Raw genomic sequence first — 19,877 nt, 5'->3', positions numbered from 1 at the left:
TTTTTTTTTTTTTTTTTTTTGTAATGAAGTCGATGGAAGTGATTTTTTATTTTTTTTTTTCCTTTTCGGGTCAGGTATCTATCACACAACAAGATGTCCGGAATAATTCCCGCTGAATTAGCACGCATTCCAAGACTGACTTATTTGTAAGTACTTAAATCCCTGACTCCCATGGCTTCCCTCCAAAATAGAAAAAGTAACGGATCTTCAAAGTTGCTACTGCTTTTCTTCCTGCCTAAACTATAAGAACGTCTTTTCAATGCTCTCAATATGAAAATATTTGTTGCTCGACATTCCTTAGCTAAAGCACAATACACCTGATAACATATTTTTGAAGCCTGTCTTAGTAATTGGGTTCCATGTCTTTTCATATTTCATCCCGTCTTTGTCGAGCATTGTTGGGAGGGAGTCACACATTAGCTAATTTAGGGAATGATCGTGGGTTTATAAGTGAGGAATACATCTGCATTGGTATGTGGCCTTTTGGAGAAATCTAAAGCAAAGTCATGAGAGCTTATGCTCAAAGTGGATAATATCATACTATTATGGAGATCCGTAATTCCTAACCGTCTTGGTCTGCCTTCCTACAATTTATATGAATGCTGATTACTTCTATGGGCGAACTTTTCATTATCCTGACAACTCCATTGCTTGATAAGATATTATTCGTAGTGAAGGAAATTTTGTTGATTCACAGGTTCTTGGACTACAATCAATTTAGTGGAAGAATTTCAGATGGCTTCTACAAACATCCATTGTTAAAAGAGATGTGAGTTATTTCTTCTTTCTTTCTTTTAATTCTTCCTGCCATTTTCATTTGGATTTCTAAATATGGTTGACAGGTTCATCGAGGGTAATGCTTTTCGCCAAGGTGTTAAGCCAATAGGCTTTCACAAAGTTCTTGAAGTTTCAGACGCAGATTTCCTTGTTTAAACCACGCTTGTCATTCTTTATTCAAGTTGAAGCTTCATATTTATGTTTAACCCAAAGGGTTATTCCTATTCTTGGAATTATAAAGAACAAAAGGAAAAAAAAAAGCTTCTTCCCTATGTGAGACCGTAGCTTTACAGTTTTCGTATCTTTGAGATGAAATGACAATTTTGTTAGGTGTTAAATTATTGTTTTAATCCCAAAATTATGAATATATGAACAAGCCTTTGGCATTGCATTAAAGAAAGTCCAAGGGATTAATATTTGTTCATTCTTTGCCCATAGAACAACACTTACAAGACACATTTTTTAATAAAACAATCTTTAATCTAATGTAGGTTAATTATAAAACCATTTAATTTGAAATTTTTAGTACTTAATTAATTGCAACATTATTTGATGTATGAGATTGAGCAGACATATGTGGAGTGTCCTTCTGTTGTTTGATTGATACTAAATTTGGTCAGCTTTATATCTTATATGGATACTAAATTTGGCTAGCTTTATATCTTATATGAACGAACACTGTCTAATTACCTTTAGAACTAGAGTCCTAAGTCCAAGACACTGTCTAATTACCTTTAGAACTAGAGTCCTAAGTCCAATTGACACTGTCTAATTACAATTACACTAATGTCTAATTACCTTCAGAACTAGAGTCAAAGTTACCTTCAAATTACACAAATTCAGAACTAGAGTCCAATTGACACTGTCTAGTTACCTTCAAATTACACTAGAGTCCAATTGACACCATCTAATTACAATTACACTAATGAGAAGACACTGTCTAATTACAATTACACTAATTAGAACTAGAGTCCAATTGACCCTGTCTAATTACAATTACACTAATCAGAACTAGAGTCCAATTGACCCTGTCTAATTACAATTACACTAATTCAGAATTAGAGTCCAATTGACATGTCTAATTACAATTACACTAAATTTGGCGTGAGTTTTTCTTTCATATTAAATTGTCCAATTGACATTGTCTTGATTATTATTACACCTTTCCCTTTCGTTCTTTTTTCACATTAAATTGTCCAATTGACACTGTCTAGATTATAATTACACATCTCCTTTCATTCCTTTCATATTAAATTGTTCAATTGACACGGTCTAGATTACAATTACACCTCTCCTTAGATTACAATTACACCTTTCCTTTCTTATTAATTTTCGCCTGAGCTTTCCTAGGGTGCAATTGACACTAAATTTGGCGTGGGTGAGCTTTTCCTGGAGTCCAATTGATAGAGTGAGCTTTCCTATTAAATTTGGCCTAAATTTGGGGGCTTTCCTAGAGTCCAATTGACACTATATTTGTCCGAGAGTGAACTTTCCTATTAAATTTGGCATGGGTGAGCTCTCTCGGAGTCCAATTGACACTAAATTTTTCGAGCGCTTTCGTATTAAATATGGATAGTTAGAGAGCTTTCATATTTAGATTTCCTTCTAAACATGAGTTGCTTCCTTTATTTTTTATATTATTTTGATTATGCCCTTTATTTTTTATAGTATTAACATAAATAAAATAAAAAATAACCGTAAAAAATCAAATATATGCCACTAACTAATTTATAGGTGAACTGAAATTATTATTTTCTTTATAAAAAAAATATATCCATTCTAAAAATAGCAAATTTTTGAAATCACATGAATTCAAAATTGTGATGTAATAATCTGTTACAATCCTATCATTTTCTTCTCTATAAATAGACCTCACTTATTAGCTCATCTCACTCACAAAAGCTTCTACACAACAACAATGGCGTCCAAAGCTTTCCTCTTCGCTCTTTGCTTCATTTCATTCTCCTCTTCTATCTTAGCCGAATTTGTTAAAGTTTCTGTGAAAGGAGTGACCACCATTGCTGAAACCGACAATGATTTCATCTGTGCTACTCTGGATTGGTGGCCTTCTGATAAATGTGATTACGGCCAATGCCCCTGGGGAAAAGCTGGCCTTCTCAATTTGGTATACTTTTCTTCTCCATCATCTCATTCTTCTTCTGTTTTCTAACTGATCATGGAAGCTGCTCTGTTTTCCTCCACAGGATCTGCAGAACATTATCTTGTCTAAAGCAATCAAGGGTTAGTAGTTTTCTATTCACGATTTTCATGTTTGGTTCTTTGATAACATTCGTGGGATTCGCTTATGTTTGTCTAATTTTTCAGAGTTCAATCCTCTGAGAATCCGAGTTGGAGGGTCACTTCAAGATCAAATCATTTATAAAGTTGGGAACTCAGTCAAAAAGTGCCCTCAGATGAAGAAACAAGACGATGGTTTGTTCGGATTCAGCAAAGGTTGTTTCCACATGGAAAGATGGGATGAACTTAGCGATATGTTCAACAAAACCTCGTAAGTAATCAACCAAAAAACATCATTAAAAACAGAGTAAAAACAGAGTAAAAGTCGATGCTTTTTTTGTTGCAGGGCTCGGATTACGTTTGGTTTGAACGCTCTAATCGGTAAAAAACCATCCAATGATGGAAAAGGCACATGGGTTGGTGATTGGGATCCACGTAATGCTCGAGATTTCATTCGATACACTGCCTCTAAAGGCTACCAAATCGATTCTTATGAACTGGGTAATGCCCAAAATCTTACTTTGAAGGGGAAATCCTTGTAATTTGACTGAGTTTTGGATTTGAAATGGACAGGAAATGATCTTTTATGAACTGGGTAATGCCCAAAATCTTACTTTGAAGGGGAAATCCTTCTGATTTGACTGAGTTTTGGGTTTGAAATGAACAGGAAATGAGCTTTCTGGTAGTGGGGTTTCTGCAAGGCTTGAGGCTGATCAATACGCCAAGGATCTTACTCTCATGAGACAGGTAGTGGAAGAAGTTTATCCTGATGCCAACAACAGACCCAAAATTCTGGGCCCTGCTGGGTTCTTTGACAGAGAATGGTTCAAGACCTTCCTTCAAAACACTGAACCCAACGCTGTTGATGGAGTCACCCACCATATTTACAATCTTGGTCCAGGTATATGACACTCCATTAATGGCGGATTTGATGTTCTTACCCATGATCTGAAAAGTTCGTGCATGATATTTTGTATGCAGGGGTTGATCCTGAGCTTATCTATAAGGTTCGAGACCCTTATGTTTTGGATCAAATTGCTCAAACTTTCAAGGAAGCTGCGGACGTTTCAGCCAGCTTTGGGCCGTGGTCTAAGCCTTGGATTGGTGAATCTGGTGGCGCTTACAACAGTGGTGGCAGAACTGTTTCTCATACCTTTGCTGATGGCTTCTGGTTGGTGAATCTGGTTTAATTGGGGATTAATGAATGAATTATCCACTAATTAGTTTATTGTTTGATTGATTAAGGTACTTGGATCAATTGGGGATGACGGCCACGTTCAATCATCATGTTTATTGTAGACAAGCTTTGATCGGTGGAAACTATGGCCTGCTTAATACCACTTCGTTCATCCCTAATCCAGATTATTACAGGTAAATTTTGATTGAGATAAGCCCCTAATTAAGGGTTTAATCATTGGTTACCAATACATCTCTATTGATACGAGATCTTTTAAAAGAACCAAAAGTATAACCATATCAGTGTAGTCAAGAGTGATGAACGAACAAAATGTGTACTTTGTTTGAGAGCTCTAGGAATCGAGAAGGCTGTTTGAGAGTTTCATAAGCCCAAGAAGAGGCTGTTATGTACTTTGTTTGAGAGCTTAACTTAACAATGTCAATAGAATTCTCAAATGTTCAACTCAAGTCTGGAGCCTATGCATCCCAACTAAGGTCTCACAAACGTGCACTTCCCTTATGCATCTAGTTGCTTCACTAATGTGAATAGGTTATAAGGGTGGATTGATTAAATACTCTTATGCACGTTCCTTCTTCGTACCTTTTGGTATGTATTATCCCCTAACTATAGATCAAATCTACTAAACAACAGTCAATTTTGACTGCACTTGGGCTCCATAGTATACTTTGTCCGAGGGGAGAATCGGGTTAGAAGAGAGTCCACGTCTGTTGGACCATTCAAGATGGCGCATTAACATTTTGGTTGGCTGGAAACAGCGCACTTCTATGGCACAGACTAATGGGAACGAAGGTCCTGTCGGCGTCCCACGACAGCTCTCCATATCTTCGTGTCTATTCTCACTGCACCAAGAACAACGTAATTTTCTCAACTTTTTATATTTAGAAAAATAAAAAACAGGGTTTTTTTTTAAAATCATTATTATTATGTTTACAGGACGGCGTGACAGTGCTTCTAATCAACATGTCGAACTCGACGAGCTATGATGTGAAGATTGTGAGCGAAAGAAGGCTTTATCCCAACGCCATGGGCGGGCGATTACAGGCAAGAGAAGAGTACCACTTGAGTCCCAAAGACGGCGATATTCAAAGCGACGTGATGCTCCTCAACGGATCTCCTCTGCAGCTGACACCCAAGTTGGACATTCCCGGCATGTCGCCCAAGCTGGTGGATCCCACTTCTGCCGTGTCAGTCGCCCCTAATTCCTACGTCTTTGTCACCATTAAAGACTTCAAAGCAGCTGCTTGCGCCTGAGTTTGTTGCTTTTTAGATAGGTTTTAGAATTAGCGTTTCAGATTAGGAGATTTTAGCTGTTCATTTCTTCTTCTTCTTCCGTTCTTGGTTGCTTCTCCAGAGCTATTAAATGCTAAATCCAAACGAAAAGAAACTGAATCAGGGGGGTTCTTTCAGATCACTTTAAGAATTTTTTGAAGAAATTTTCAAAGATCCGAACCCATTAATTGGATGTCTCCTCTACTACGCCATGACTATAATTTCCGGTTTCCTCGGACACAAGAAATCAATTTTCTGGGCTAATTATCTCAAACAGATTGGGTATTTATTGAATCCTTTTGGGTTCAAGAATATAATAACTAGCCTGTTTCTCTCGCCCTCTCTCTCTCTCTCTCTCTCTAACTAGTGGTTGCAGGTCGGAGTATCCTGGACTCGACACGACGGACATACTTGACTCCTCGGAATTCCCGATCTTTCATAGGTAAAATTTGTACTAGATACGGTCTACTTTGTGATTTTTTTTTTTCGGACTTTTTTACCATGTTTTTAAAAAACATTTATCGGAGAGATATCTATGCCCTTATTGGTTGATCAACCACCCAAACTTCTTTACTACTCTTTCCAATTGATCACATGGGATCTCATGAGAAGAACTTCCTTACGTGGATCTCAAACTCTTTTCAACTGATGACATGGAATCTCACGAGAACGAACGAACTTCCTTCCTTACGTGGGATCTCATGACTCTTTTCAATTGATGACGCGGGATCTCCCGAGAACGAACTTTCTTATGTGGGATCTCACGAGAACGACCTTTCCTAACGTGGGATCTCACGAGAACTTTCTAAAATAAAGAACTAGCATGGTTAGAGTTTAAAAGTTGACGAGCATTATTAGAATTTAGACAAGAAAACGGCGTTTCTGAAAATGTTTATGGTTTGTGCAGGACTGGTTGGGAAGGCAATTCTCGCGGCAAATGAGTCGAGGGAATGAATTCCCCGACGACGGAATAGAGGGTGTAACCGCCGTAGCAGCCGCCGCCTTTGCCATTCTTTCTGTTGAAGAATCGGGACCCATAAAGAATGTCGATCATCCTGAAACGTCGTCGTTCCAGAAGACAAAGAACGTCAAGGAGGACAATCGTACACCCCCTCCACGTCCGGCGCCGGAACCTGATAAGATTCCCCAGCCGTTCTCAGGTTTCTTAAATTTTCAATATAATTTTAACCCACATGGTTTACAATTCTGACATAAAAATATGGTTTTTAGCAAAATTTCGATTTGAATGTAATGATTGAGAAATATGGTGACAGTAAACTCCGAACAGGAAAAACAGAGACCAATAGAATACACAACCAACCCTTCTCCGGCCGCCATCAACAACATCTCCGGCGGCGGAAGAACAGAACCAGAGAGAGCAGTAGCAGTCCCTGGAAAGCCACAAACCCTGCCTTCTGAAACGAAAGCAGATCTGTGGGAAAAGGCAGAGCTGGGTAAAATCCAAGAAAGGTACTCTGTTCTTCTCCATTGCCTATCATATCTTAACGAACAATACCCATTACTAAAACTGGAGAAAATTTCAGATACCAGAAGGTGGACGAAAGAATTTGTTACTGGGAAAGCAAGAAGAAGGACAAAGCCATGCGCAAATTTGAAGCATCGCAGGTTCATGAACAGTTTGTCTGTGTTTAATGTTTGTTAGAACAATTGAGACAGAGGCGATATTGATGAACAGTGATTGACTCTGTTTTAAACATTTGAAGGCTGAGGGAATGAAGAAGAGTAAGAGGATAAAGGGAAGAAGAAAGCTGGAGGAAGACATGGAGTTCATAAAGAAAATAGGAGGAGAAGCAAGAACCAAAGCAGAGCAGAAGAAGAAGAAGGAGATTCTGAAGGCTAAGCAGAGAGCAGATATTATCAGACAGACAGGGAAGCTTCCCCTTGCTTGCTGCTGCTGATGAACATTGATAGCTCCGTTGATCTTCTCTTATTTTGTACGCTTAACTACTGAATGAATGCTTTGAGAACAAAAATAATCCATAATTCAAGTTTCTGTCAGATGGGTTCTCTGTTTTAATCTGTTTTTAGGAAAATTGTTGAAGCTGATCTCAAAATTAAAGATTTTCTTGGTGTGTGTGTGTGTGTGTGTGTGTGTGTGTGGTAGGTATGTGTGTGTGTGTGTGTGTGTGGGGTAGGTAGGAGAAGCGGCTCTCTATAGCGCTGCGCCTTCCTACTCTTGATGCCGTCCATTAATCACTCCCATTCAAGATTCACGCTCCTTTACTCCTTACTATATAGCCCTTTCTACTACTTCCCTTCCTTCAACCTCCGGAAATGTCAACTTCCGATCAGCCCTCCGGCGACCTCACCCATGTTGCTCTGTTCCCAAGTGCTGGCATGGGCCATCTTGTTCCCTTTCTCAGACTGGCTGCCGCTCTCCTCCGCCATCACTGCAAGCTTACCCTCATCACTTCTCATCCTGCCGTCTCTTCTGCTGAGTCGCAACTCATTTCCCGATTCGTCTCTGCTTTCCCCCAAATCACTGAGCTCAAGTTCCATATCGTATCTCTTGACCCTCTTGTCGCGAACTCCGATGACCCTTTTTTTCTTCAATTTGAAGCCATTCGTCGATCGGTTCATCTTCTCACTTCTCCCCTTTCTGCCCTCTCTCCGCCTCTGTCCGCCCTTGTCTGTGATGTGAGCTTGATTTCCTCTGCTCTTGTGCTTTCTGCGACCCTTAAGATACCCAATTACGTGCTCTTCACCTCCTCTGCTATAATGTTCTCTCTCTTTGCCTATTACCCGTTTGTTAAAATGTCTGACCCATCTGGCGATTTGATTCACATTCCTGCGATTGGTTCAATTCCCAAAACATCGCTCCCTCCTCCCCTGCTTGTCGATAATAGCATCTTCAACAAAATTTTTACGCAAGATGGTCGGAGGATCAAAGAACTGAATGGGGTTTTGATCAATGCGATGGACGCAATGGAAGGAGATACTGTTGCTGCACTCAACAGTGGGAAGGTACTGGATGGATTGCCGCCAGTGGTACCCATAGGACCATTGCTGCCATGTGAGTTTGAGAATCCAGAGGGGAAGTCTCCCATAAAATGGCTGGAGAAGTTACCTCCCAGATCGGTGGTTTTCGCGAGCTTCGGCAGCCGGACCGCCGCTTCGAGAGAGCAAATCAAAGAGATCGGAATTGGGTTGGCTTCGAGTGGGTACAAATTCCTGTGGATAGTGAAAGATAAAGTGGTGGACAAGGAAGACAAAGAGGGGTTAGAGGAGGTAGTGGGGGAAGAACTGATGGAGAAATTGGAGGAGAAGGGGATGGTATTGAAGGAATGGGTAAATCAGGAGGAAATTTTGGGGCACAGAGCGGTGGGTGGGTTTGTGAGCCATTGTGGGTGGAACTCGGTGATGGAAGCGGCGTTGAAGGGGGTGCCAGTTTTGGCGTGGCCTCAAAACGGGGACCAGATGATCAATGCAGGATTGGTTGCAAAGAAAGGGGTTGGAATGTGGGTTGAAAAATGGGGATGGGGCCATAAATGTGTGGTGAAGGGCGAGGAACTTGGTGGGAGGATTAAGGAGCTGATGGAGAGTGATGTCTTGAGAGCACGAGCTGCAGAGCTTAAAGAGGAGGCGGCGAAGGCTGTGGCTGTGGGAGGAAGCTGTGACAGAGCAATTGAACGGCTGATTGGAAGGTGGAGCAAGGGCATTTGAAGAAGGGCTGTTCAAAGGTTGTTTAGGATTGAGATATAGAATAAGATAGCAATTATGAATAATATAAGACTTGGTTATTACAAGGCCCATTATGTGATGGATCAATTACAATTAGACTTGTTTAATCTGAATACAAATTGGCTCTAAACTCTAATTAGATACGGAAATTGGACCGAATTTTTATTAGGGTGTGAAACCCCTTTCTACAGAGGGCAAGCGGCAAAAGATCTCAGTCACATTGGGAGCTTACTGGTTGAGGAAGCAACAAGGAGCTCGGGTTGTCGAAGGGAGAAGTCGTCGAAGATTTGAGACCAAAAACCACGCTCGCTGGAGGAACTCATGCTCTACACTCACAAGCGTTCGACGATCGATTATGAACGGAAACAAACCAAAACGAGAAATCGTATGCTGAAAGAACACCAAGGTTTGTTCATGGATTTCCGAGAGCTTTTACAATCAGATTCACTCCTACCTTCGTGGTTTAACCCGATTTCTTCTGCTATAAAATTCACAAGAGGACAATCTACGTCTTTACCGTAGAAAGCAACCAGAGCCAGACACTAGACAATGTGGTAGCGAGGACGCTAGCCTCCAAGGATGTGGATGGTGAAATCTCATCATATCTATTGGAGAGGGGAACAACACCGGGCTGTTGTTAGTAATAAAAAAAATTAGTTTAAGACACCGAAATAAGCCAAAATTAAATAAATCTCAAAAGTTAGACGTGGAAAATGTGATAATTTAAACATTATTAAAAAAAAGTATTAAAGAATAAATGGAAAAGGAGAGAACACGTGACATAAGGGGTGTGGACAGCGAGTGAGTGAGAGAATGGGAAATGGAAGAATATGATTGGACGACAACTTTGAAACAGGAAAGAGATTATGGGACCCACTCATTATTAATAATAAGGAAACTGTCTGTGTACCAACCAAATGGACTTGGAAGCCGACATGCTTCTCCTTCCCCATCCCCATCCCCGCGCGTGTGCCTCACTTTCCCATTTTTCCAACTATAAAACTGTAACCCTAACCAACTTGCAAATGAAATATCAGAAAAGAATAATGGTTCATATGAAGATCATAACAGATTGAATAATAATAGCTCACAGGTTTAGGGAACGAACTCTGGTGGGAACAAATCATGCAACATTATTTATGAATTAATAATAATAATACAGAATTGGCAGACGCGCACACAACCCAAATACTTCTGCTGCTATCAAATGTACAAAAAAGAGAAACAGGAGGAGGGCTGTGTGCTCCATGGACCTTAAATCTCAACCTATAGAGCCATACAAATTACTTCCCAGCTTCCTTCCTCAGTTAATAAATCAAAGCCTCCTACCATTCATTAAGTTAAAGGGACAGGCGGAGCGTTCCAGCCGGGCATCTCTGTCGACGGGGCCGTCTAGTTGTCTTGCCCCAACCACTCAGGCTTCCATCCTCCAGAACCATTTCAATGTTACTTAGTTGCTGTATCGGCTGATTACATTCTGAATGCACAGCTGGTGGGGGACTGATCGCTGATCGTCGTCTTCCCCTACCGCAACCGTTTCTAGTAGAGTTCCTCCTCGTCACTCCCGAATGCCAGGAGTGGCCTGTTGCTCGCATTAGGCCACCAAATGTCTGAAGATCTTCTGTAACCTCATGCCTTGATAGTGAAGAAAGGCCTGGAAGGATATCCTTCTGGAAGTCCCTTCGCTGCCTACCTCTCCTCGTCTGGCCCTTTCGGGATCGATTTTGCAACAAATTGGTTCCAGATTCTTCAATTTCCATATTTTCTGGGACCAAGGGCTTCGGGATGTAGTCTTCTTCACCGACCTCCGCCAGCCTCAAAGTCATGTATTCGAAGTAATCAATCCCTTTCAAAGAGGATTCACCATTATCCTTGCCTTCTTTGTCTCTAAATACAGTGTCAGACTTGGTGTGCTTATCATCTCCGTGTGTGGAAACTACCTCGGCAAACCAATTTAGGGGGTCGCTCGAAGAATCTTCCAACGCGTTGCTAACAGTATCATCCAAATGACAGGAATGACCACAAGAAGAGATGACAACTATTGCTTCTGCTGCTACAGCCATAAGATCATCCTGTATATCAACAGCCATATGCTGAGGAGATTGTGATCGCCGTTCGTGATGTTTTTCTACAGATTCTTCCTCTGCAATTATGTCGTCTTCAGTCTCGGGCAGTGCCGGGGCTTCTAAATCTATCTCTACCATGACCTTTTCCTTGGCACTTGAAGAAGCCAAGGGTAGAGGTCTCATAGAAGCTTCTTCATCACTGACACATGAGTTCAAATCAATATGAACTCTAACAGTAGAGATCTTTGTGTCCTTTCTATTCTCGACAGCCAGAGCTCCGGTAGTAGCATTATCCGAATCAAAAACAGGATCACAAGGCAAATTGATATCAAGTACTCTAGTTTTCCGTTTATCGTCCACTTCATTCTCAGATGGATTAGGAAGAGGTGCCGATGGGGATGTAACAGAAAATGACTCATTCTTAGAAATGCATGGCCCTTCAAAAAAGGGAAACCCAAGAAGTTTTCTGTTACTCCGACATTCACCGTGTTCTGACGTTCTGGGCTCAATGTTACTACAACGTGAATTAGACTCAATGTTCGGACAACATTCAACTTTACCGCCATGTTCAGCTTCGTTTCTTTTGGAAAACTGGTTCTTTGGAGAGAGCCCAAAATTAAGCTCTGCAGTCATTGATAATCTGCTTGAATTGATCGTTTCATTCTTACTAGCAGGTACAGCCCTTGACCATGGTAATACATTATGATGGTCCTCATTGTTTGGTTCTGCCTCTCTGGTCCGGTAGTTTGGTTGTTGACCTGCCTCATTAGATAAACTGTTTGAGAGCATTACATTCAAGTTAATGTCTTTCGGAGAATTCGTGCCCACACAACCAGAGCCCTTGTAATAGTTTGCAGCATGGTCGTGCCTTACGGTAGAGGCGAGAACTCCTCCGTTGGAGCCAGACGTAGACCCGAGATAGAGTCCATTCTGGTAAGGAGTATCACAACCAGACCCAGGGTTTGATCTAGAGTCACTACTCAAATGCCATCTATCTCCAAAAATTCTATTGTTCTGGGCTGATGAAGGAAAACTCTTGTGCACAGCAGCAGACAATTTGAAACACGGTTGTGTATGACCTGATGTTGACTTCTGGGAGCCGTTGCCATTTGGCTTTTCCCAAGATGAACCAGAGTGAGCCCAAGACTTACCCACGTCCAAAGAAGGAGCGATAGGATATGTACGAGATGTCTGCGAAGCTAAAAGATAACCAGGATCCCCAGTATTAGACATTTCATAACTTCTTTTGGATAAATGCAAATCACTAACTGGCCTGTCCAACTCCTGTTGAACCTTGCTTCTATCATTGACATAGAAAACTGGAGGTTCATGAAACTTGTTTAGTGGAACTTGCATAGGATTAGAAAATACATGAAAATTTTCCATCTGACCACGAGTAACGGGTTTCTCGCTTTCCTTACTACGTCCTGAAATAAAAGAGGCTAAGGGTATAAAAAAAAGTGACAACTTTTTTAAAGCAAACTACTGCTATGTACACAAGAAAGACACTCCAGGTCGAGATTTCTAGTTAACGTAGTTACCAATCCGTTCATATACTCCAAGCATTAAACATGACTGACTAAAGACAGTTCGGGGAACTGCAAAAGCCGAAAATCCTTGCATGAAAGTTTTAAGAACGCTAATGCAATATAAAGAAGAAATATTACCTGCTTCAAAGATGTTAGGGAATGCCGCTCTTCTATTTGTTGCATGTCCACCTTCATTACTGGAGCTCAGAAACATTTCTTGCTTCCTAGATGATACAATGGGGCCTTGAGCCTCCCAATTGCTGGAGCCACGAGCACTAGGAAGATCAAAAAAATTGGACCCATTTGCCTCTTCAACCTGAATGGGCTCGTTTAAATTGGCCAAACCATATCTGTTCCATAAACACGAGTCAGATCTCAAAGCAGCACCTTTAACATCACTTTTTCCACCAGGATTTGCCGTCACACAACCCTGAATCTCAAATTTCTTGTTACCGTTTGAATGGAAACCCAACATGGGAGGCACTTTTTCATCATGAAATACCTCCCCCTCTTCGCTATCAATGTACTCGTCTGCTGGAAGTTGAAGATCAAATGTTTTCCTCCTAACCTTTGAGGGTTTAGATTCTAGTACCTCACAGTCTTTTGAACTCGTTCCATTTTGGGATAGGAAGAGACCATCGCTTCTGTTATTCTTTTTCAAAGAACTTAAAGATGATTTTACATCTTCAACACTAGGCGCATACGGTCCGCCACTAGAAGAAATGGCATGAGGAAAGCTTGGGAGATGCCATTTTCTTGCACCATCAGGAGTACTTTGAGATGCTAGAGGACTAGATGAGAATGATATGTCTACCGGCATTGGGTCTCTGTGTTCGGATCTTTTAATATCATTCATTAACTCTCTCTGTTTTATATATAACCGATGCAGCTCGCAAACCTGCTTAGTAACAAAAGATGAAAAGAAACTCAAAAAACAATAAAATCATAACAACGAAGGTTCAAAGAAACAGTTGGAATGAATGTTACTTGATTCTTGAATATGGCTTCGTGCTGAAGCATTGTCCTCTTCACAGCATCTCTATCACAACCTAGATATGCATCGGAGGTAGCACTTGGCAAAATTCCATTATAATACGGGCTGCTCTGACACGATTTTTCACTGTAATATAAAGGCCAGCTACAACCATGAGACTCTTCATTTAGATCCCTCATTGAGTGATATCCTGGCAAATAACGTTCATACTGCACCTTTGTTCCCATTCCTGAGTCATTGAAGGTTCATTGAATCATTATATGTTCATAATGGATATTGATATGAGCACATCACTTTACAAAATATAACTCAGCTAAAGGTATAAGTCAAGACAGACACAAGAAACGACATGAATCTTCAACTATGAAAGTGATGGTCATCAGCTTGAGTATCCGAATGGTCGTGAACAAATTACGAAACGAGATAAAGTTTTAATCGAAGTATAATAGCAAAAAGAGGTATTTTGGGGAAATTTTTCTAGGGAAGGGTGAAAAGTTGAAGTCCTGAGAGGTACCTTTAAAACAAGGATGATGACTCTCATTTTTTTTGTTCCCCCTTACACTGTTGCTTCTTCTATTCGCCAATGTGCTGGTAATCCTTTAGTCCAGCTCATGCCTCTCCTCCCAGCGACTCTCGGATATTCCTTGTAAACAAAATCTCACCCATCCTCCTGTTTTCAACATCAAGACTATACCGTCTAGTCTCAACTTTGAAGACATAGCACACGTGACCCGCAAGAATATCGTGTACTAGTTTCAGATCTGAACAGTTCATGTCAACCAAGTGCCACGGGTTTCTTCCGTATCTTAACTAATCCCAGGATGCTCACTGTGGTTTGGTATCATGTCATAAGACCCAAAACATGCTTCGAATATAGGGATTAGATAACCCACTTTGCTGAAGGGAAGGTTATGCTCAATAAAGGGGGAACAACTTGTAGGTATTTCCAATCGAAAATTTTGAGTGTAACACATATAAAAGGCTTTCAGGTTTCGCGTTAGACCAATTGGTTCTTATAAAAGGTGTCTATTGCAAACTCTAGGAATGAAGAGAAAGAAATCATGTTACAATAATTATTTGTATTTCTATTTTCCCCAAATATATATAGCGCCTAGTGGACTGTCTGTAACAGCCCAAGCCCACCGCTAGCAGATATTGTCTTCTTAGGGCTTTTCTTTTCGGACTTTCCCTCAAGATTTTTAAAACGCATCTACTAAGGAGAGGTTTCCACACCCTTATAAAGAATGCTTCATTCTCCTCCCCAACCAACGTGGGATCTCACTGAGGTGAAGAAAACAGAAATATCCTCAAAGGGCAAAAACCAAAAGAACAAAAATTTCAACTACAACGACCTTACTTAAGAAATCATGTTTGATGACTACCACTGCAAAACTAACAATGCAGAGTCTCAAGTGCAGAATCAAACAGAACCGCAATTACTACTATATCCAAGCAATTTGCTTCGACCCCAGAGGTTAAATGAACGGCTCCAACGTCCCAGAACATTGGAGTTTCCACCCTCACAAACCATACGAAATAGAGCTACCGGTATATGATATAATGTGCAATCTAAGTCCTGAAGACATTTCATTCATCAGTATTATAACCAGTAAGCATGCACAGTTGCCACTTTGAAGCAACACTATAATGGGAGAAGATAAGGAGTCTCCTATGCAAATGACTTGGGACCTCGAGAAATTCAGGGGCAAGTAAGAGGCAGTGGTATAGTATGCTAAATCCGAGTTATCTCGATATATGCACAAATCGAACCAACAATATCGAGCATACAAACCACTTAACAGAAGGCTGCTCATAAGACAAGGACTTAAATGGCAACCATCTTTAACTCCAAGAAGCCACTGACAGATAAAAGGAATTACTCATGAAAACTTATGAAGCAACTCAACTGAGGCAGTTCAGATCAGTTGCTAACAAAATGTACACAAGCAGCTAAACCACTAATCATCTCAATCTCCATACAAGCTTACTCCAGAACAATTAAGCTACGCAACATCAAAATTAGTCCTCTATCTTGAATATTGAGCAGGAACGAATGGATCGTTTGAAGTCTTTGAAAATTAATACGCAAATCAGAGAACAAAAACGGAACCACTCAAAAAATCGAAGCAAGGATGCAATCAAATCTTCCTAAGCGAAACACCAAAGATAAAACTATGATCAAACATCAATATCGTCTCGAAATCTCAACAACACACAAATTCCCAAATGTACAAAACACAATCGAATCCAGGAATGTTAAATTGCGAAACAGTTTAAGTAAAAAGGATGATTAGAAAAAGAAAATGCAGAGGCAAATGGTTAAAAGGGTGAGAGTGATAGCAGGAAACAGTCATAGAAAGTGGGAGAGTAGAACACGAAATTAAGATAAATTAAGAAAACCTATGAAAAAGGAATCATCGGAATCCAAAAGGAACCCAGAAGAAATCAAATAGAAATAGATTGGAAAAATTACCTTAAACCCACATCGTCCGATTCGAAAACTCAAGAACCCCTTACGGATTCAGCCATTTAGGAACACCTTGAGAAGGGGAAATTCTTGAAAACCAAATAAGAAGCAAAATAGAATTATAAATATATATAGATGATGAAAGAAACAGCAGTGAGGGAGGGAGAGAGGGAGAGAGAGAGAGAGAGAGAGAGAGAGAGCTTAGATCGTCATCGAGGTGGAGAAAATAAAGGAGATTTTCGATCTGCTGGGCCACTCTCTCTCTCTCGCTCTCTCTCTCTCTCTCTGAATGTAAGGAAGGGAGAGAATTTTGAGGGAGGGAGAGAGAAATAAGTTGTTAATTTTAATTTTATTGGGAAAAAAAAAAAGAAAAGAGAGAGAGATCCCAGATAAGAAATCTTCACACAGACGAACGACCTTCCAAGAACAGTGACATGAAATTTGTCAACATCCGGTCTCTATTTATTCTCTGCTTTTTTTCGTTCATAATTTTACTTTTCTGGTTTCTATAAAAAAAAAATTAAAAAAAAATAATAATAATTATAAACAAAAAGAAATGGGCATTTCTAGATTCTCTCCACCTTCCTTGCTTTTGGTGCACTTATTAATTTATTATAATATCATACAATTTCAAACCATTCTTTATTCACTAAAATACATTAACAAATCTAACTATGTTTTTCCTTTTTCTTCTTCTTCTTCTTCTTATTATTATTAATTTTTTAATTTTCTCAAGAACAAACAACAACACATCTTTGTTTCTGCAGCGCCTGAATCCTCTACTAACGAAGTATTCAATGATTAATGTTAGATTCATGGTCGCTCTTGATTTTTTCATACAACAACAATGTGATTTAGGCGAGATTTAGCATTAATTAGCATAAAATGAAGAGGGAAAATATATAAATTGTTATTGTATTCGATTTACTTGATAATAATGGTTGAGATGGAATTTGATTTTGGACCGTGCACAATGGACTAGGTCAATTCAGGTGAGAATCTAAGCTAGCCCATCAATCACCAAGCATAGCTCGTCTAATGAGTTTAAGTTTCCTATCATGAGGCTCAAGGTTATAATTTGCTACACCATGAAGGATACATGAATAATCATGACAGTTTGATGAAAGTCCCATATCGACTAATTTAGGGAATGATCTTCATTAATGTATGAGGCCTTTTATTGGGTAACCTCCCGAAAAGTTAATCTTGTGGGGATAGTATTCGCACACCGATGTCAAATCATAGACATGGAGCGTTACATCGTTTGTGTGCTACCACTTTATAGAACCATTCACGAGCTTTGATTTATCTCTATATAAAAAGCATAAATACGTGCACAAGTAAGTTTTCTCAATAGTCGTATTATTTATTAGACAATACAGATCCATCAACTCTCTATCACTAGTTTTAACTTCGCCAAGTGGCCTCTGATTGCATGGACGTGAAGACGATGTGTCGATTCGCTGTTGGTCCAAAATCACACAAACAAACAATATTGGAAGAAGGGAAAAAAAGTAATATTAGAAAATGAAAGTGAAATTGTTCTCCAAATTTTATTTGATAATGTCTACATTTTAAGCAATGTTTTTATTGGCTAATATAACAGACATGGGTGGGGTCCAGTTGATACTATGAGGAGGATGAGGATTATTGAGGTTTGAGTTTTGCTATTAAATGCCCTCGTGCCTATTTCGGAATTACCAAAATGCCACTATTGATTTTTCCGAAGAAAGAAATGATGGCTTATCCTCTTTGAGCAGCTGGGAGTTTTTAAAGAAAAATTGCGTTTAATCAATAAATTTTCAAATGCAAGATAAAATAACACGTCGTTCAGATACGACTTTAACAGCACCACGTGGTACATTTCCATTGGCGGTCTGGTAGAATGTTTGATTCCCTGGTTCCGTTTCGCAGTTTCTTTTTATATATATATATATTCTTTTTTACTTCAAATTAAAAAATCTTTTGTATTAAAACAAAAAGTAAATCAATAAGAAAAAGACTTATATTTCTGGGATTAATAAATAATAAAATATTTATTTTTTCCTCTCTACGCCAATTATTGGTTGCCATGTAATCACTTTAATTATTTTAGTATTTCCTAAACTAATAAAAATACTTTTTAACTATACAAAAGAAATATATATATATATATTCCTAAATTTTCAAAAAATTTAATAATAATAACAACTTTCAAAAAAAGTTAAAAAATTATATTATTCCTTTCTATAGGAACTTTTAATAATATTTTGTTTTAAAAATACCATTTAATTTTAAAAAATATTTAAAATTATGCTTCGAGTTTTCAAATGTTTCTTTCGTTCCTTTAAAAAAAAATTAATTTTAAAAACTACTTTTAACTTTTAAAAAATAAAAACATATTTATTATTAGTATCATATTTCAAAAATATTAATCAACTTTTAAAACTAATATTAAAATGTTTTTACCTAATTTATGAGGTGTTGATCCGTTTTCATCCATATATTGATATTAATAATGTTTTAAAACTTTTTTTTTATCAAAGGAAAATTTTAATGGGTAGATTTTTTTTGTTTTTTTTTTAAGGTTTAAAGGTATTTTATAAACCAAATACAAAATTTAGAGATATTTTAATTAATTTAGCTTTAAAAAAAATAAAAAATTTATTAAAAAAACTAATTTATAATTCAAATTAATTTTCACTGGTCGTAACTAGCCCATAAAAACATATAACCTATTGAGGTATATTCAATAATTATATTTAAAAAAGGAGGAAAAAAGTTAATTGAATTATATTTAGTAGTGCATCTCAGTGTGGGCCCAATTTGTTCATATGAAATGTACGTGGAGCATCACACGTTAATCTGGGGATGTCCGAAAAAGTGGAAATATCAATTCATAATGCCGCCTCAAAATAATAACAATAATAAATAAAATAAAATAAAAAGAGAGAAAAGTTTGGTATAATATAATTCATGCTCATCCGCATTCATATTCCCCTTATTATTCTGTAAACCACAAATGCGATGATAAACACGTTATACCTTATGCTCCCATCTCCGTACTAAATGTCTAAAATACCCTTTCAATACTTAAAAACAACTTAATTTATTTTATCATCAAAATTAATATTTATGCTCGATTGTACTAGAGTCCTTGCCCTTGGTCCGGTATGGACTCTTCTGACTAAGTGCTTTCAATTTAATAGGTTATATGCATGTTTAATTTTGAACATTATGGTGTAAGTGGGAGCTCCTTCGTTCAATCAAAGAGTCGATCCTCTTCCATTATAGAAAAAATGTTTGAGATGACCTTAACGTACTCGTGTATGGAGCTCGTTAGGTTGAAGATTTATAATATTAAATAAATAAATAAATAATATTAAGAGAAAAATGAGGTGTATGTCTGTGCAGAGATAGACTGGCAAGCGCGTTATGTGGTGCCTGTGTTCACTCCCCCACAGGTCTGGGGGGCCTTTGTTTGTCGCTTAAACTGAACCCATCCGGTGCCTGTGTTCACTCCCCCACAGGTCTGGCGGGCCTTTGTTTGTCGCTTAAACTGAACCCATCCAAACCCCCAAATTTCTCCATTATACTTTTTTTTTTTTTTTTTTTTTTTTTTTTTTTTTTTTTTTTTTTTTTTTTTTTTTTTTTTTTT

The 19,877-nt window shown here is 38.6% G+C and overlaps 6 protein-coding genes across 7 annotated transcripts in view; 5 read left to right on the top strand and 1 right to left on the bottom strand.

The window, feature by feature from the left end:
- Nucleotides 1–1,111, top strand: part of LOC111458785 (LRR receptor-like serine/threonine-protein kinase GSO1) — a 3,732-nt gene extending 2,621 nt beyond the window's left edge. Inside the window, exons 9-11 of the mRNA XM_023101594.1 lie at nucleotides 75–146; nucleotides 698–769; nucleotides 843–1,111. Coding sequence (XP_022957362.1) covers nucleotides 75–146; nucleotides 698–769; nucleotides 843–933 — 235 coding nt within the window. The 3' untranslated portion in view covers nucleotides 934–1,111. The remainder of the gene's footprint in view (nucleotides 1–74; nucleotides 147–697; nucleotides 770–842) is intronic.
- A 1,574-nt stretch (nucleotides 1,112–2,685) lies between these two features.
- Nucleotides 2,686–5,464, top strand: LOC111458782 (heparanase-like protein 1). The gene is made up of 9 exons (XM_023101592.1): nucleotides 2,686–2,902; nucleotides 2,982–3,018; nucleotides 3,103–3,286; nucleotides 3,362–3,516; nucleotides 3,683–3,916; nucleotides 3,997–4,186; nucleotides 4,261–4,386; nucleotides 4,969–5,068; nucleotides 5,147–5,464. The coding sequence occupies exons 1-9, from the start codon at nucleotides 2,696–2,698 to the stop codon at nucleotides 5,462–5,464; spliced, it is 1,551 nt and encodes a 516-aa protein (XP_022957360.1). The 5' UTR covers nucleotides 2,686–2,695.
- Nucleotides 5,465–5,839: 375 nt separating this feature from the next.
- Nucleotides 5,840–7,571, top strand: LOC111458788. Its single transcript, XM_023101598.1, has 5 exons — nucleotides 5,840–5,924; nucleotides 6,390–6,642; nucleotides 6,757–6,952; nucleotides 7,027–7,108; nucleotides 7,207–7,571. The coding sequence occupies exons 2-5, from the start codon at nucleotides 6,420–6,422 to the stop codon at nucleotides 7,399–7,401; spliced, it is 696 nt and encodes a 231-aa protein (XP_022957366.1). The 5' UTR covers nucleotides 5,840–5,924; nucleotides 6,390–6,419; the 3' UTR covers nucleotides 7,402–7,571.
- Nucleotides 7,572–7,579: 8 nt separating this feature from the next.
- Nucleotides 7,580–9,297, top strand: LOC111458784 (UDP-glycosyltransferase 13-like). The gene has a single exon (XM_023101593.1). It carries the CDS (start codon nucleotides 7,778–7,780, stop codon nucleotides 9,164–9,166), a length of 1,389 nt encoding a protein of 462 aa, XP_022957361.1. The 5' UTR covers nucleotides 7,580–7,777; the 3' UTR covers nucleotides 9,167–9,297.
- Nucleotides 9,298–10,240: 943 nt separating this feature from the next.
- Nucleotides 10,241–16,615, bottom strand: LOC111458781. Of its 2 annotated transcripts, none has more exons than XM_023101591.1 (4): nucleotides 14,288–14,932; nucleotides 13,767–14,002; nucleotides 12,918–13,677; nucleotides 10,241–12,677 (listed from the first exon to the last, which is right to left on the bottom strand). In XM_023101591.1, exons 2-4 carry the CDS (start codon nucleotides 13,998–14,000, stop codon nucleotides 10,525–10,527), a joined length of 3,147 nt encoding a protein of 1,048 aa, XP_022957359.1. In that variant the 5' UTR covers nucleotides 14,001–14,002; nucleotides 14,288–14,932; the 3' UTR covers nucleotides 10,241–10,524. The 2 variants fall into 2 exon arrangements, with proteins under 2 accessions (XP_022957359.1, XP_022957358.1); XM_023101590.1 differs by lacking the exon at nucleotides 14,288–14,932 and adding an exon at nucleotides 16,247–16,615 and having other exon boundaries at nucleotides 10,296–12,677.
- The window catches only part of LOC111458787 (cell division topological specificity factor homolog, chloroplastic-like), a 10,890-nt gene continuing 6,508 nt past the window's right edge, over nucleotides 15,496–19,877 (top strand). Inside the window, exon 1 of the mRNA XM_023101597.1 lies at nucleotides 15,496–15,500. The gene's annotated coding sequence lies outside the window, so the exon portion shown is untranslated. The remainder of the gene's footprint in view (nucleotides 15,501–19,877) is intronic.

This window comes from Cucurbita moschata, unplaced genomic scaffold (genome assembly GCF_002738365.1).
Source record: "Cucurbita moschata cultivar Rifu unplaced genomic scaffold, Cmos_1.0 Cmo_Scf00021, whole genome shotgun sequence".
Lineage (NCBI taxonomy): Eukaryota > Viridiplantae > Streptophyta > Magnoliopsida > Cucurbitales > Cucurbitaceae > Cucurbita > Cucurbita moschata.
This window is presented reverse-complemented; position numbering and strand designations above follow the sequence as displayed.